The 14,364-nt window shown below is 34.9% G+C and overlaps 1 protein-coding gene across 4 annotated transcripts in view; it reads left to right on the top strand.

The window, feature by feature from the left end:
- Positions 1 to 14,364, top strand: part of JADE3 (jade family PHD finger 3) — a 197,663-nt gene that overhangs the window by 108,470 nt on the left and 74,829 nt on the right. For 3 of the 4 annotated variants that reach the window (XM_074213693.1, XM_074213694.1, XM_074213692.1), the window contains 2 exons: positions 5,277 to 5,336; positions 6,213 to 6,295. In XM_074213693.1, the coding sequence (XP_074069794.1) occupies positions 5,288 to 5,336; positions 6,213 to 6,295 (132 nt within the window). In that variant the 5' untranslated portion in view covers positions 5,277 to 5,287. Of the gene's footprint in view, positions 1 to 5,276; positions 5,337 to 6,212; positions 6,296 to 14,364 lie in introns of those variants that run through there. The other variant, XM_074213695.1, reaches the window with a different exon arrangement.

Genomic DNA, 14,364 nt, shown 5'->3' with positions numbered 1-14,364 from the left:
TTTAATGTTATCTTCATTTACTTAGGCTTATTAGTATATTCTTCAAACTATTTATTTTGTTCTGTATAACTTTATCTAAATATTGCCCTATTTCCTTAAAAACATATTTCCTATTACTTATGATACAGTAAAAATTCCATTGCATTCATATGCCACAATTTAATCAGCCCTTCCCTATTCTCGTGAGTTTATAATTCTTTCCAGGTCTTTGCTATTGCCAATAGTCTTATTTATTTTGTAGAGATAAATCTTGGTTTCCTGTTAATTTCCTTCTTGATGTAAAAACCTCTTAGAATAGGTGAGTCTAAGGACATGAATATTTTTTAAATTGTATGTGTAATTTCATGTACTTTCCAAAATAGACCAATTCATAGCTTCACAAAGAGCATTTTATCATATTTTCTTATCTTTGCTAAGTTCAGGGCCTAAATTGATAATCTACCAAAGAGTTGTTTTAATTTTCATCTCTTTAATTGTTAATGATTTTCATCTCCTTTTCAAATAGTTACTGAGAGTTGGTATTTCTTTTTCTGGAAATTGCCATTTGTAAACTTGGACTCTTATCTATTGTAAAATGCCCTTAATTGTTAAAAATTCACATCATATAGATTTTGGAAATCTTTTTGACATTAATGTTTAATTAAAAAGGACTCTCTGTGGTGTGTATGTGTGTTAGATATACATTATGATACTAGTTTTTCTTATTCTGGATGTAAGCGAAGAGAAGGGAGTTAGGAAAAAAATACATTTGAATCAGTACCGGAGAGAGTAGTGCTATCAGGACCTGGTTACTGGAGTAGACGGAATATATTTGTGACTCAACTAACAGAGGAGCAATTCTGGAGATAATCTTCAGACTTTGACAGAAGAACAATGATGTTCTTACATGAGACACCTTCCAAAACTTTCATTCAGGATATGTCAGCCTTCCACACTTTAACTAGTGTGGAAGAATGCCTCCCTGTCTAACTGGAGCTTCTCAGTGGTAGGAGTAATGACTAGGAGTTTTTGAAGGGTGGCAAAAGGGGCTATTATTTAGGTCAGTGTGACTGACTTCATACCATATTGAATTCATAACTGATATGACAGGCAAGGGGCAACGAATTAATAAAGTTGCATAGAGCATGTAGTTTTCTAATATGGAAGCTTCTAAAAGGAACTTCTAGAAAGGGAAAGAGTATCATGCAATTAAAGGACCATCTTTAGAACCTGTTTCTTGGGTTTTGTCTTTCTTGGAGAAAGAAAGGTTTCCTAGGCTATCACACTTGTTTCCATAAAAAATGTATTCTTGGAGTATAAATAGGTTGCATTCCTCCACATTTCAAGAATTTATGCTAGAGTGTTCTTGAGAGGGTTTATGTGGTAAATTCTTCATCTTTAGAAAATGGCGCTTTGACCGCTCTTAATCTGGCCAGCAGATTGTCCCTGACCTAGACAGGGCTCCCCTTTCTACCTTCTCCCTTCCTAGCCAGCCATTTTTCTAGAACTCCTTTATCTTTAATTTCGTCTGCCTAGACTTTGATTCTCAACTAATGAGCATAAGCCTATGAGAAATCAGAGATGGGAAACCAATTATATATTTTATATATACAGACACACACATATGTATATATCAGAATAGAATCTTAAACTTCCCTCTTATACATCTGACCCACTTGAACTTGAATTAGTAAAGATGAACCTTTAGAATATCAACCATCCTACTTCCAAGAGTTGGAGCAGCCTTTTATAAATGAGTGGGGTTACTAGGCTACCCTGGAACCTTTCCTTTGTGGCCCTTTCTTTCCTTTTTTTGGGTGGGGGTGGGAATGTTTGTAGTTCACACAGTCTTACCTCAGAAATGGAAGGTTAAATAAGGGTATGTTGCTTTCATCATGACTCATCTGGTTCTTCTGAGGAACCCTTTTAAATTCTAACAATGGAATCTAATAGACACACCTAGTCACAGTTTTCTACTGATTCCTAGTGTTTGACCTTTTCAGGCATAAGCAACATTTTAAGAGTGCATTTTATAATCCCATACAAAGATTTATTTTATTGAAATGGAATAGACTTCCTGAAATAGCAAGGCAGTGCCATGCATTGATTATTGGTGCAAACTTTTGTTTTTAGAGTATAACTCTGAACTTTCTCCTATCTGTAATATCAGAGAAGACATAGAAATTCCTTGTAATACAGAGAACTGTCCAAAAAAAGCAAACAAACAAATGAATTTAGGTGGTAATAGAATATTTCATTTCCTAATATCTGTAATGAAAATGTACTGTTATAATGAAAACATATAATTTAGGTTGTATAGATTGAGATCTAACTTTCCCTTACAGATCCCAGGATATGAACCCCCAACTCCAGGGGGAAAAAACAAAAAATCTTTTATTTCATCTTTTAATTTGGGAGGGGTAAGAGAATAAAAGTTCAAGAAATTCAAGTTCAGATTTCTTGAAATTTCAGTTCCCTGGATTACAGCCACAAACCTGAAAGAATAAGATTTCTTAAAAGCAGATGAAAATAGCTAATACAAGACCCCCTTTCTTTCAGGGATTCATTTATACACACACATACACATACATATACACACTTATTGATATCCTGACTCTGTATCCAGTTATATGGCCCATGTTCTCCCTCACCCCTACTCCAAGGGTTCTCTTTTCCCATGCCAAGACAAATGGGGGTTCTTAACTGTTTCTGTCATATCTCAACATCATTATTTTCAAATACTGGAATTGCTTCATGGAGAGATTGGTTTTAGGTGTCTGCACCTATTCATTCTCACCAAGCTAGACACAAACTGGGTGACTTTTTTCTGTGTACTGCCTAATTCTTAATTCCTTTTCTAACTCCCTAAAGTTCACTTGAAGAAGCAACTCAAACCCTCTTTAGGTCTACTCAAAGTACTCCTTCAGATATTTCAAGGATCTTTCCTGGAACATAATTCAGCTCATTCATGTTTAACATTTTCTATTTCTGTTAAATGACATCCTTATTTACTCTCTAATTCACAATAACTCTAATTGGTCACTCCAAGCACAACATTGGTATGGTGGCCTTAGTTCACTCACGGTTCTTACTAATGCCCTTACTTTAGTGTTGAGGAAATGTGAAAGGCAGCAAAACCAGTCCTGTTTCTCATTTACAAAGATAAGTAACTGTGAACCTGTTTGCCTCAGGGATATAACCACTACTTTCTCAAGAGTCTATCACTTCTGCATTACTCAACTGAAAACTTTAGGAGTCTGCCTCCAATCAGAACCTATTACCTTAAAATTATGTGTAAAGTATGGTTAATAATATAATGTTTGGTTAGAAGTTATTTCCCCCCTCCCCCTCCCCCTCCCCCCCCAGCATTTTTTTTTTTTTTTTTTTTTTTTTTTTAGTTTTTGCAAGGCAATGGGGTTAAGTGGCTTGCCCAAGGCCACACAGCTAGGTAATTATTAAGTGTCTGAGGCCAGATTTGAACTGATGAACTCCTGACTCCAGGGCCAGTGCTCTATCCACTGCGCCACCTAGCTGCCCCCTAGCAATTTAATTTCTAAGTCATAATACAATACATTAAGACACACTGAAAGATAAGTAGATGATTCTTGGGAATGTTATTTGAAAATTGGCACTGAGAAAAAGGATGATAACATTCTAAGGCTAGTGAGTATCAAAGCAAACTACTCAGTTACTAAGAAAATAAAAGATAAATTATATTCAATATATTTATTTTGACAAGATAAAGAAGGCAGTATATTTTAGAAAAAATAATTTAAAATATCAATTTCTCACTTTCCTTTTAAGTTTCAGTTTTTAAAAAATACATTATATAATAGTATCTAAATGAAGCATTATTATTATTAGTTTTATATATGACACAATATATTGGATTTGAGAACTAGTTTGTGTTCCTGTTTAAACTAAAATAGTCAAAGCTAATCATTTACATTATGTGTGCTTTGATTATTCTTTGTAAGTCACAATTTTTTTTCATTTCTGGAATATAATTAATTGTCATGGCTACATTTCATACTATGGAGCTAAACTCAAATCAACAAGTAGTCAAGAGTATTGATAGGTCTAATCAAAGCATTTCATCTTGCTTAAAGTTAGCCTTCCTTGGTTAGCAAAAAGGCAAATAGAATTGTAGTTTATGACTCTAGAAATTATCCATATAATTAGATATTAGAATGATGAAGTCCTTAATATATATTTTTACTTGTTTTACTTATAGAAAATTATATTTCCAGATTGATACTGGGTTATAGATCTTGCAGCCAGTGACCCAGACTTCTGCTTTCTTCTTACTTCTCAAATCTCAATGTCTTATTTTCTACACAGAGAAATGGATATTGTCAACTGACTCATTGTTAATTTTTTTGCTTCCTCTTTGTTTTTGTTTTTTTTTGCCTTTATTTTTTCCAGTGTACCAATATCCTATACTAGCTTTTATAATTAATGTAATATACACAGGAAATACTCCTGTTCCCATTTATCTGTCACATGCCTTACTTTCAGAAGGACATTTTGACCTTTAGAATTATTAGACCAAAGCATTATTCACTCCTTAGATTAAGCTTTCTCTGACATTCCTTATAGCTAGTCTAATTATAATTTAAAATGAGGCTTACTGCTCTTCCTTTTACTTGTGGGGGAGAGTGAGGGCAGGTGGCTGAGAGAAGTTGGTTGACCCCTTTTCTCTTAAGATGAGACATTACTGACTCTCTTGCCCTATCTAAGGACAACCTCACTTTAGTTCTTTCTACCTTAATCCCTCCCAGGATACTACCCTTCCCCACCTACTGCACTCCATCTCTACTACTCATCCCTGGCAACCCCATCAGTAATTTGCCTCTATGACAACTCTTCCTCTGTTGGAGACAACCAGACGTGGTCATATATGAGAATACAGCTTATGTTCCTTCATAAATCATCTGGCAGGTTGAATACTCTAATCCACCCAGTCTCCTCCCCTTCCCCCTCCCCACAACTCCCAGCAATTTAATCTTAGCCCTTGCTGAATGTTTGACACACTTAATATTGTAAGGTTTTAACACTCTTTGGCAATAGAGCACTAAGTGAAAAACTCTGTGTGTGTGTGTGTGTGTATGTGTGTGTGTTTGTGTTTTAACATTTAGTTCCTAGGTTGTTTGAAAATACTCTTGACAAAATCCTCCTTTTTATGCTATTTGCCTGCTGTGAATCAGCGGGCTGTACAAGAGAACTTTGATTGCTTACTAGAATGGATGGTATCAGTCTTGTTTTGTTTTGTTTTTTTTCTTTTTCTTTTTCTTCAGGATGCTTCAAGATGAAACGCCACAGGCATCTAAGCAGCAGTGACAGTTCAGACAATGAGAGTAAGTAGTGTGTACTAGCTATCTCATGATCTATGCCCCCCTCATGGGTTTCCTCCTGTGGTTTGAGGGCAAACAGTTTCACCTCCCTCTATAATTAAAAAGGGGGTGGGGGAGGGGGTTGCAATTGTGTATCTTTGACTCTTGGTTTAGAATAAATTTTAATTTTATTAGGGGAAGATAAATGGAAAAAAAACAGATTTTGTACATTTTTAAAATCATACAGATTACATAGTCATTTCACATTTCTTGAATGAACAGTAAACCCAGCTTTGTAAAGTTTAATAGTGTTCATCAAGGAAGAAGCAGACCTGAGAATTTTAGGCTTTAAATTCCAATTCTGGCTTAACCATTTTACAGTGTAATCTTGGGCAAGTCCTTACATGTTAAATGACCAAAACCTGATTCATGTTACCTCTTGGGTGTAGGGAATAATCATTCTCATCCATTTGTGGGAAATGTTTGTGCTTCAAAATTGCTCAACTCAATGGTTCTTTTTTTTTTAAAACTAATTGTCAGAGATTTCTCTCTCTTTTTTTTTTTTTTATAAATTTATAATTCTCCTTGCCAGGTTCCCTGCTTAACAGTTTCAGTTTTTCCAAATTTTTCAGGATGCTATTTATGTAGGTGTAACTTGAATTGTGCTGTTCCTAAATTGTATGCAGTGTGGTTACAAAAAACTATTCCTTGTTTTTCAGGCTTAAAAAATGCCAATCTTATATTGGCTGGGAGGTCATCTGCTAATGCTATTGACCTCTATTAAAAAGATCTAAAAAGAACTTACAGTATCCCCTGGATAAGATAGCAGGTTTATAGTCTTTTGGATGATATTTTTAAATAATATTTTATGATTAAGATTATGTTTTATATTTCACACAGGTCCTTCCACTTCTTTTTCTTCCTGCTCAAAATATAGGAGCAAGTCCAAAACTCCTGCAAAAGAACAAAAGAAACCTGCTGAGGTGAGATCATAAATTCATCTTGAGTGTACCTTGTGATAAGATCAGTTGGGTTTTTTATTGATGCTTTTTTCCTTCTCTGGCTTATCTGGAGTCCTACAGATAGCATGTGCTAATGGTGAACAGAAGAACTATATCTCCACTCATAAGTATAATCATTGCACCTGGATAGGATCATAGCTTTAGAAATAAAAAAGACCTTTAAGGCCATCTAGTCCAGTCCTCCTCATTTTGCAGCTGAGGTACCCAAAGCCCCAAAAGAATATACTCACACAAAGTAATTGGGACAGAGAAGGAATTATAATCCAGATCCACTGAATCTTTTTTTAAGGTTTTTTTGCAAGGCAGATGGGGTTAAGTGGCTTGCCCAAGGCTACACAGCTAGGTAATTATTAAGTGTCTGAGGTCAGATTTGAACCCAGGTACTCCTGACTCCAGGGCCGGTGCTTTATCCACTGTGCCACCTAGCCGCCCCGATCCACTGAATCTTAAGTCAGTATTTTTCTTTTTACTGTACCACACTGTCTCATATTTTAAAGAAAAATTAATACTCCCTGAGGGTACAATTAAATTGAATCCTCACAATTTGGGATGCTGTTTGGGGTCCTTTGTTTTCATGACTGTCATGAGCCACATACAGTGTTTGACTTGGTAAATTAACTGTTTGGATCCTCAGAATTTATTATTTTAACCCTGTCAAATCAAGGGCAAGGAAGGTTAAGTGCCTTGCCTATGTTCATATAGGTAATTAGCATTAGAGGCAGAATTGAAATCCAGATCCTTTGACTTCAAAATGCACTTTTTCCTGCTATACCAGAGTGAGTCCTTTCTAAACACAGCTGATCCATTACTACCTTAATTGCTTGGATCACAGTTGAACTGGGTAAAGATTTCCCTGGTTAAAGATGAAGATGGTTCCTACCAGTATCAGTCTAGGAGACTGCATATTTTTTGCTTTTCATTATCCCTGATTCTAAGCATCTCTGAGATCCATCCCCTCAGGTTTGGAGATGGTAGTTTGTGGCCTCATTGAACACTTAGAAATAAGGGGAATCATTTCCTCAATGATCAGGACTCATTCTTGGCTGACTAGTCATATTGATATTCTAATATATGCCACCACTTACCAAACAGACCTTTTAAAATGCTGAGGTAACATATCCCATGACCAGTAAATTTTTTAAACTTTTGTGTTGAAGAATTATTTTAGTTTTGGAAATCAGTTCTATGAGTTTAAGAACTTTGTCCTATTTTTCTTTGATTCCCCGTATAACATTAAACATTTTGCTAGGTATACTGTACATGTTCAATAAATGATTCTTTGACTTGTAAATATGATTATTGACTTGCTTGACAGTAATATAATTTTTATGAAAAGTTTCCTTATATGAATTCATTAGTAAACATTTATTAAATTCCTGCTGTGATGGTAGCCCTTGGGGATAAAAAGCCCCTGCCCTCAAAAAGGTTGCGTTATACTGAATGAAATGTAAATGTTAATATAAATTTAGAATTGAGTCACAATCAGGATTTTTTCCCATTTTTATGGGGAAAATGTTTTATAAACTTGAGACAGTATATACATGTGAGTTGTTATTGGTAGTCATTAAATAGCATTAAATGCATATTCTGGGGGGCAGTAGTCCAGTATAATAATGTATCCTTTACTAACTAATCCCTAAGTGACTGGAGAAATGAAATATATTTTCTGAATTTATAAAGTAGGGCAGTGACCTTCTCCTTATTTTTCTTAGGGGATTTTAAAAATACACTTCTCCCTCTTAGAATCCTTTGAATGTAGCCAATATTATTATTTTCTTGTACTGTAATAAAACTGAATTGGAAAAAATGCTGAATTGGAAAAAATATAACTAAAAACATATCATTTTATACTGTAGGTTATTTCTAAAGTTTCAAAAATTAATGATAGTACCATGTATTTAAAATTTTCTCATTTGTGTTATCTAATATGTTTCTATTATCCAAGGTGTTTATGTGGTTGAACATGAGAATATAGTACTTTTTATTATATACTATAATGAGGAAAAGGAATTGGTAATTTGCATAATAGAAAATAAAATAATCTATGGATACTCTTACTGTTTAGGAACACTGAATAAAGGTCCTCAACTTCTTCACTGTGCTAGCTAGTTCTTATATTAAGGAATCCTGTTCTAGCCATATTTGATCCATTATAGTCCTTATAACCAGGCTATTCACCTAGTGACTTGAATTTGACTGGCCTTTGGAAATTCTGAGTTCCTTCTCATAGTGGATCAACATGGAAGCTTTTACTCAATTCATTTTTCTGAACAGGGTCAGTTGCCCTTCCTTAGGCAGTTTGGTGGCTCCCAACTCAATGGGGCCAACCATATTGGTGCCAGACGTAGTGCAAACAGAGACACTTTAGTCCTATTGCAACTCAGAGCTCCTGAAGTCAAACAGTGTTATCAGCCTCTAGCTGGTAACTAAGACTGCTGACCCCTGACATCCCTGATTTCATCCAATCATCTCTAAAGATGTGAAACACTTTTATTGCAATTTTTGTTAACTTAGAATTCTAGTATTCACCTCTAGCAGGAATTTAGATGAGTCTTTCTCCTTATTTCTCTGACTTCTGTCATCCATTCCAATAGGAAAGTTTATAGGTGATATCAAACTGTTTAATGAGGTTCTGACCTAAGAGGATTTGATCTATGCTAAACCCTCTTTTAAGGATGGCATTTGTGAAAACCCTCACTCACAAATTATCTTTTGGGTCTCGTCTTTTGTCCTGAGCCCCTTCCCATACCTAATCTCTTTCTTTTCTGCAATCCACTTTTTTGTTCTCCTGAGTTCCTTTTTATCCCTCCCTCTAGGCCTCTCCTGTTTGTGGACTGCCTGTAGTTATAGTTTGTTCTACAATCTGTAGCCCTCAGGAATTTTGATAAGAAGACTCTGTGGCAATGAATGGAATCTGAATTCTGGTGCCAGACTTCAGATAACCTTCCTGTTACCCCTTTACTTCATCCATCTAAGAGGTAGAAATCTTGTGTTTTTGGAGGTGCTAAAGAGGAATACTTATATGATTCAGGACCTTTTTGACCCTTCCTTGCTGACTGAAGCCAATTTTACATTCTAGTTTTATTCTTCTTTATGAAGAATGTTACAGAGCTTTACAAAAAAGAGAGAAATTGTATTGACTGTGGTGGTATTACAATCAGCCCACTGTTCCATAGTTGTCTCTAGCCAGACACAACTGAGTGTCCACTTTAATGTTTTGTCTTTAGGGGTAACAACCACAGTGATAACGAATCCCATGAGAATGAAACTCATATATAAAAGTTATTTTTTTTTAAGCTCATAAATTGGGAGAAATAGCATTAATAGTTGCTTGACAGAAATACCCTTCTTACAGCTTCTCTTTGTTCCTCCCCCTTCAGTTGAAGGTAAAAATGATACTACTTTAGGTAAATAAGTAAAGACTTTGAAGTTTATCTTTATATCCTAGCCTTCTCTTTGGCCGGAAGATAATGCTGGAGGAAAGCTGCCTTCCCTTATCTAGTCTCTTTCTAGTATCAAAATGAGGAAAATATGTTAACCATTTATTTTAATTTCTTTAGTATTTATACTTAAATAGAAACTTATATAAAGAGTTGCATCAATCAAAATTCTCATTTTAAAAGCTGTTTTCCATTGTGAACAATGGAAAAATGATTGCTTCATATCAGTTGTCTTCCTCTCTACTCCTCTTGATAGTTAAGTATCAGGTCTCTTTTCTCTATATTTCATTATTTTAGAGCTAGAAGAGACCTCAGTTTATGATGTGCTATCTTTTGAAGGATTGAGAATTCTGCATCATTATAAGTCTCCAAACTAGGGATGTGATACTTTTTTCCCCCAAGTATTTTGTAAATAGGATTCATGATTGTGATAAATAGAAATAAATAGGCAAAGTGGAAATTACAATGAAAAGTGTCTTGTGTGCAGAGTACTCTTTTAAGGCACTGGGAAACTATGTTTTCATGATTAATATAATACATATAGTATACATTTTTATACATAATACATAATATAATACACTGTTACAATTATAGAAAATAATACAAGATAAGTGCATTTGAAAATTAAAAATAAAATGATAAGGGGCGGCTAGGTGGCATAGTGGATAAAGCACCTGCCTTGGAGTCAGGAGTACCTGGGTTCAAATCTGGTCTCAGACACTTAATAATTACCTAGCTGTGTGGCTTTAGGCAAGCCACTTAACCCTGTTTGCCTTGCAAAAACCTAAATAAATAAGTAAACAAACAAACAAACAAATAAATAAATAAATGAAATGACAAGTGAAATAAGGAAAAAAATTTTATTTGAAAAAGGCAGAGACACAAAAAGCAAGAAAAAGAGACAGAAAGATACACAGAGACAGAGAATCTCTTGTTCCCCTGAGCTGCTATTGTTGCCCCAGTGATCTCCTAATCCTGAGTATCTCTCTTTATCTGCTGCTTCCTCTCCCCTTTTCTTCCTATTCTGTAGAGTAATGCTAAGGAAATCACAAAACTATATTGCCCAGATTTAATCTCTGTCTCTTTCTCTTTCTCTGTCTCTCTCTCTCTCTCTGTGTGTGTGTGTGTGTGTGTATACATATATATATATATGTGTGTATATATATATATATATATATATATATATATATATATATATATATATATATGAAGCTGTCTAAACTCACCTAGATTCTAATGGTATCATGGCTATCCTTTCATTAATCTCTTCTTAACACTATCACATTCCTTATATAATGTATGTTCTAGATTTTCTCCTCTCTGTTGAAATCCCAAAACATGCTGATTTTTACTTTTACCAGATGACTGGGCATACAACTTTAGTCAGAATATTGAGCTCATACAACTTGAATTCCGTTTCCAATTTCTCTGCCAAGATTATTGACTACTGCCAAAGAAAAATCTCTTGTGATAGTTTATTGATGTGGCGCTGACCCTATTAATCTTCATTCCTGTCTTTAGAGGGGTCACTCTAGTATTCTGAAATGACACAATAAAATAAATAGCATTTTGGGAAATGGGAAGGCAATAGATATGGTTCCAAGAATAACTATAGGTAAAGGCTTCCATGGTGAGTTGGGTGGAACTCCAGAATGAAGGAAATAAATGTTTATTTGTTCAGTTTCAAGAAGACCCAGATTCCTCAGATACTTGCTAGCTGTTGGACTTAGTCAACTTAACCTCCAGGTGCTCCATTTCTTCTACTATGAAAAAAGAATGTTGAACTTACTAGTCTCTAATATTCTTTCCAATTCTTAATCTATGTTTCTGTGATCCAGGTTTTCTGTAAAATTTACAAGTAAGTAAGATGTATTTATGCTACTTAATTATTTTTTAGAGTTTACTCTTGGGGAAGCTAGGTTGCACAGTGAATAGAGCACTGGTCCTGAATCATAGTGTCCCAAGTTCAAATTTTTATCTCAGACATTTAGTAACTGTCAACTCGGGCAAATCACTTAACCCTTATTGCCTCAAAAAAGAGTATATTTTCCATGATGGTTGTACTGTCCATTATGGTTACAAGGGCATTATTGATCACAGTAGTTACATAGAAGAGAATGAATAGTGCTGATTATGGAGTTAGAAAGTCCTGAATTCATGTCCTACCTTTGACACATATTGACTTCTGTGATCATGGGTAAGTAACTTACTTTCTCAGTGTACATAGCAATACTTACACGGGCTGTAAATTTCAGAAGGATGCTGACCTTCTTTGGTAGAGGGAGGTTCCTCTCATCTCTATCCCTTAATGAAAATATTGCATAAAGTCATCAAATTTTAAGAGCTAGAAGATAGCTTAGAAGTAATCTAGTTAAGTCTATTCATTTTAAAGATTGACACTCAGAAGGATAAATTGATTTGTCCAAAATGACACAATTAGTTGTATAAATGCTGTCTGCATGAATTAGTCTAGGATTTTGCTCTTTTGAACCTCAGTCAAGTGTTATTTCCATTATACTAATAAAAGTGCTTTTATGTTAAGAGTTTGTTAGGAGCAGAGAAGGAAGAGGAATCAGAACAATTACAATCTTCTCATGATATTTTGGGAGGGAAAAGTAGGGCAAGACAAATAAAGTTGAAAGGAATAGTCAAAAACATTCTAATCATACTTTAACATGGGTAGTGGGTGATTAAAACCACCAAAAAAAGAACTAGAGTATTATTCCCTTATAAATCCATTCAAGATCTGCTCATGCAATTATTAAAAAAATACACTTGTGTTATGTAAAGAAATATGATCCTAGTACCAGAGGACAGGACTGTATTATTTAGTCCTCTGAGTGAAGGGAGACAGTGTAATGTAGGAAGAGCAGTCTATAAGACTAGAGATGGTCTTGGTCTCAACTCTACTACCTAGCTCTTCAGTCACTCTTTACCACCATCCAAATTTAATTAATTGATAAATACTTTTGTTTCTGTCTCCACAATATAACTCATGTCTATCTTTTATTCATGCAGCTATTGTCCAAGTTCAACTTCTGATCAGCTCTCACTTGGAGTATTACAGAAGTCTGTCTTTTTGATCGATGATCTTGTTTCCAGTCCCTCCCCAATCTATTCTATCCTCCTCTGGGTTGCCACCCAAAGCAGAAACCTAACCCAGATATTCTCACTGTCCCTCCCAGCTTACATCTTCCCCCCTCCCCATCCCAAGAATTTTCTGTGGTTTCTTGGTGCCTCTTGGGAAAAAAAGAAACTTCCAATATTGCCTTTCCATTTCCCAAAAATCACTTCACCATCTGCTTCCAACTCTTCCAAGTCTTATTTCAACACACTTATACTTCATGCTTTCTACATTCCTTCAATATTGGTTTTCATGTTCTTGAAAAGTTAGCATTCCATCTTTGTCCTTCATACTTTTGCAAACACGGTCTTTCATACTTTTTATCCACTCCATCATTTCTACCTCTAAGAATCCTTAGTTTCTTCAAAGCTCAGCCCAGGTACTCCCTAATGTAGGAATCCTTTCCACTCTTCCTCTCCTCAAATTATCATTTATTTTATTATCTGTTTACATACTGTATTCCTCAGTATTCCTAAGCTTTTTGAGAATAAGAAGATTGGGTTTGGTTTTTTGTTTTTCATTTTTTGGTCTTTGTATCCCACATGCTTAGCATAATGCTTTTCATATGCTTTAAAAAATTGTTGAATTAAATTGGTGACTTTAGGTATATCACTTTCATAGTACTTTTCCCTTAGTGATTTAGGTACATTTCCTTTCTGGGACTCAATTTCTTCATGAATTGAGGGAATTGGAAAAGGAAACAAATATTAAGTATCTACTATGTGATACTGTGCTGAGTGCTTTACAAATACAATATCTCACATCTAATCTCATCAGATCCCCACAATAATCCAAAGGTAGATTCTATTATTATTATTATTATTATTATTATTATTATTTTATTATTTTACAGTTGAGGAAACTGAGAGATAGATTAAATGACTTGCCCAGGACATGCTTGCCTTGAATACAAGTCTTCTTGACTTGAGACCCAACATTCTGTTCTAATTTCTTAGTGCCTCTTTTCTAAAATGCAGTGGAATCTTAATTTATTGTAATAATGATAATAAAGACCTGTTTTCCCCAATCTCTTTTATCTTCTGTATGTTGTGTTACTGTTTGGAAAGAATACATACAAAAACTTCTATTTTTCTTTTTCTTTTTTTTCTTTTTTTCAGGTTTTTTTTTTTGCAAGGCAAATGGGGTTAAGTGACTTGCCCAAGGCCACACAGCTAGGTAATTATTAAGTGTCTGAGACCGTATTTGAACCCAGGTACTCCTGACTCCAAGGCCGGTGCTTTATCCACTATGCCACCTAGCCATCCTATTTTTCTTTTTCTTATTGGTAGTACTATATTATATCCAGGGCAGCTGGGTGGTACAGTAGATGGAGGGATGAGCTTGGAATCAGGACATGGGTTCAAACCCATTCATTCACCAGCTATGTGGTCCTGAGCAAATCATTTCCCTTTTGTCTCAGTTTTCTCATCTCTAAAATGAGCTGAAGAAGGAATTGGCAAACCATT

The sequence above is a fragment of the Macrotis lagotis genome, chromosome 1, assembly GCF_037893015.1.
Source record: "Macrotis lagotis isolate mMagLag1 chromosome 1, bilby.v1.9.chrom.fasta, whole genome shotgun sequence".
In the NCBI taxonomy this organism is placed as follows: Eukaryota; Metazoa; Chordata; class Mammalia; order Peramelemorphia; family Peramelidae; genus Macrotis; species Macrotis lagotis.
Note: the sequence above shows the minus strand (reverse complement) of the source record. Positions and strands in the feature narration are given on the sequence as shown.